This window comes from Nicotiana tomentosiformis, chromosome 5, assembly GCF_000390325.3.
Source record: "Nicotiana tomentosiformis chromosome 5, ASM39032v3, whole genome shotgun sequence".
Taxonomy (NCBI): domain Eukaryota; kingdom Viridiplantae; phylum Streptophyta; class Magnoliopsida; order Solanales; family Solanaceae; genus Nicotiana; species Nicotiana tomentosiformis.
In genome coordinates, this window is record NC_090816.1 from 114,230,273 (window position 1) to 114,231,267 (window position 995).

General features: G+C 36.3%; 1 protein-coding gene across 1 annotated transcript; it reads right to left on the bottom strand.

Annotated features, from left to right (window-relative positions):
- Window positions 1-287: 287 nt before the first annotated feature.
- On the bottom strand, window positions 288-995 carry LOC104095435 (RING-H2 finger protein ATL78-like). Its single transcript, XM_009601578.3, has one exon. The coding sequence runs from the start codon at window positions 993-995 to the stop codon at window positions 288-290; it is 708 nt and encodes a 235-aa protein (XP_009599873.1).

Here is a 995-nt window from a genome sequence, read left to right on the forward strand (position 1 = left end):
ATGAGAATGTTACTGTGAACTCATAAAACAATCCAAAGTGCAAAAGCTGATAGTTAATAACTTTATGCATTGGTCTTACCCTTTCACTCTTGCATCTATTACAAGTATTCATTTATGTACAACTTATAATGAATCATTACAAAATTACATTGTCCATATATACTCTAGCTAACATAATCCCCCCAACACAGAAAAAGAAAAAAGAGATCACAAGTAAACAAGTAAAAACTAAGCTTTAAATGAATGTGTCATAAAAGCTAGCTACTCCTATTCTTATATACCTAGTATTAATTGCTAGATACCACATCTTCACGTTGGAGTGGTTCAATCCTAATTATGATTTCTTGAACTGTTGCTGATGATGATGAGATATTGTTAGCTACCTGAGAATTTGGAATTGCAGTTGTAGTAACAGAACTGTCTCCATTCACACTTTTTTGACAAGTTTCAATAAGGCAATGCCTACAAATAGGGCAAGAAGAGTGTGAATTCAGCCATTTATCAATACAGTTGACGTGGAAGCAATGGTTGCACTTAGGCAGAACCTTAATTTTCTCTCCAACTCCAAATTCTGATAAGCAAATTACACACTCAGAGTCATCAATTCCTGGATGTTCCAATCCAGTAGTGTAAGTTATAACTGGAAATGTTTTGAGGGTTTTCTTCTTGATTCCTTTATTGGCTAGCTTTTCTGTAGAAGTGCTTCTATGGTTTGAGGATGAGTCTGTTAACATTAGGCTAGAGTACTTAAATGCACACTTTATAATGGAGTTCAAGAAAAGTGAACAAATCAAGCCACATAAAATTACAGACAAGACTGGCACAACATTTGTATCAATGGGGATATCGTTCACTAGTAGTAAATCTGTTGGGTCGTGGCTGTTTCCGGCCGCCGGCGACGGAGCCAATTGTGGAGTGGCTGCTACAAGTAATCTTCTTGAGTAGTGGAAGTTCAAGAATTGATCTTGAGTGAAAAGTGTGGAAGTAGTTTCCAT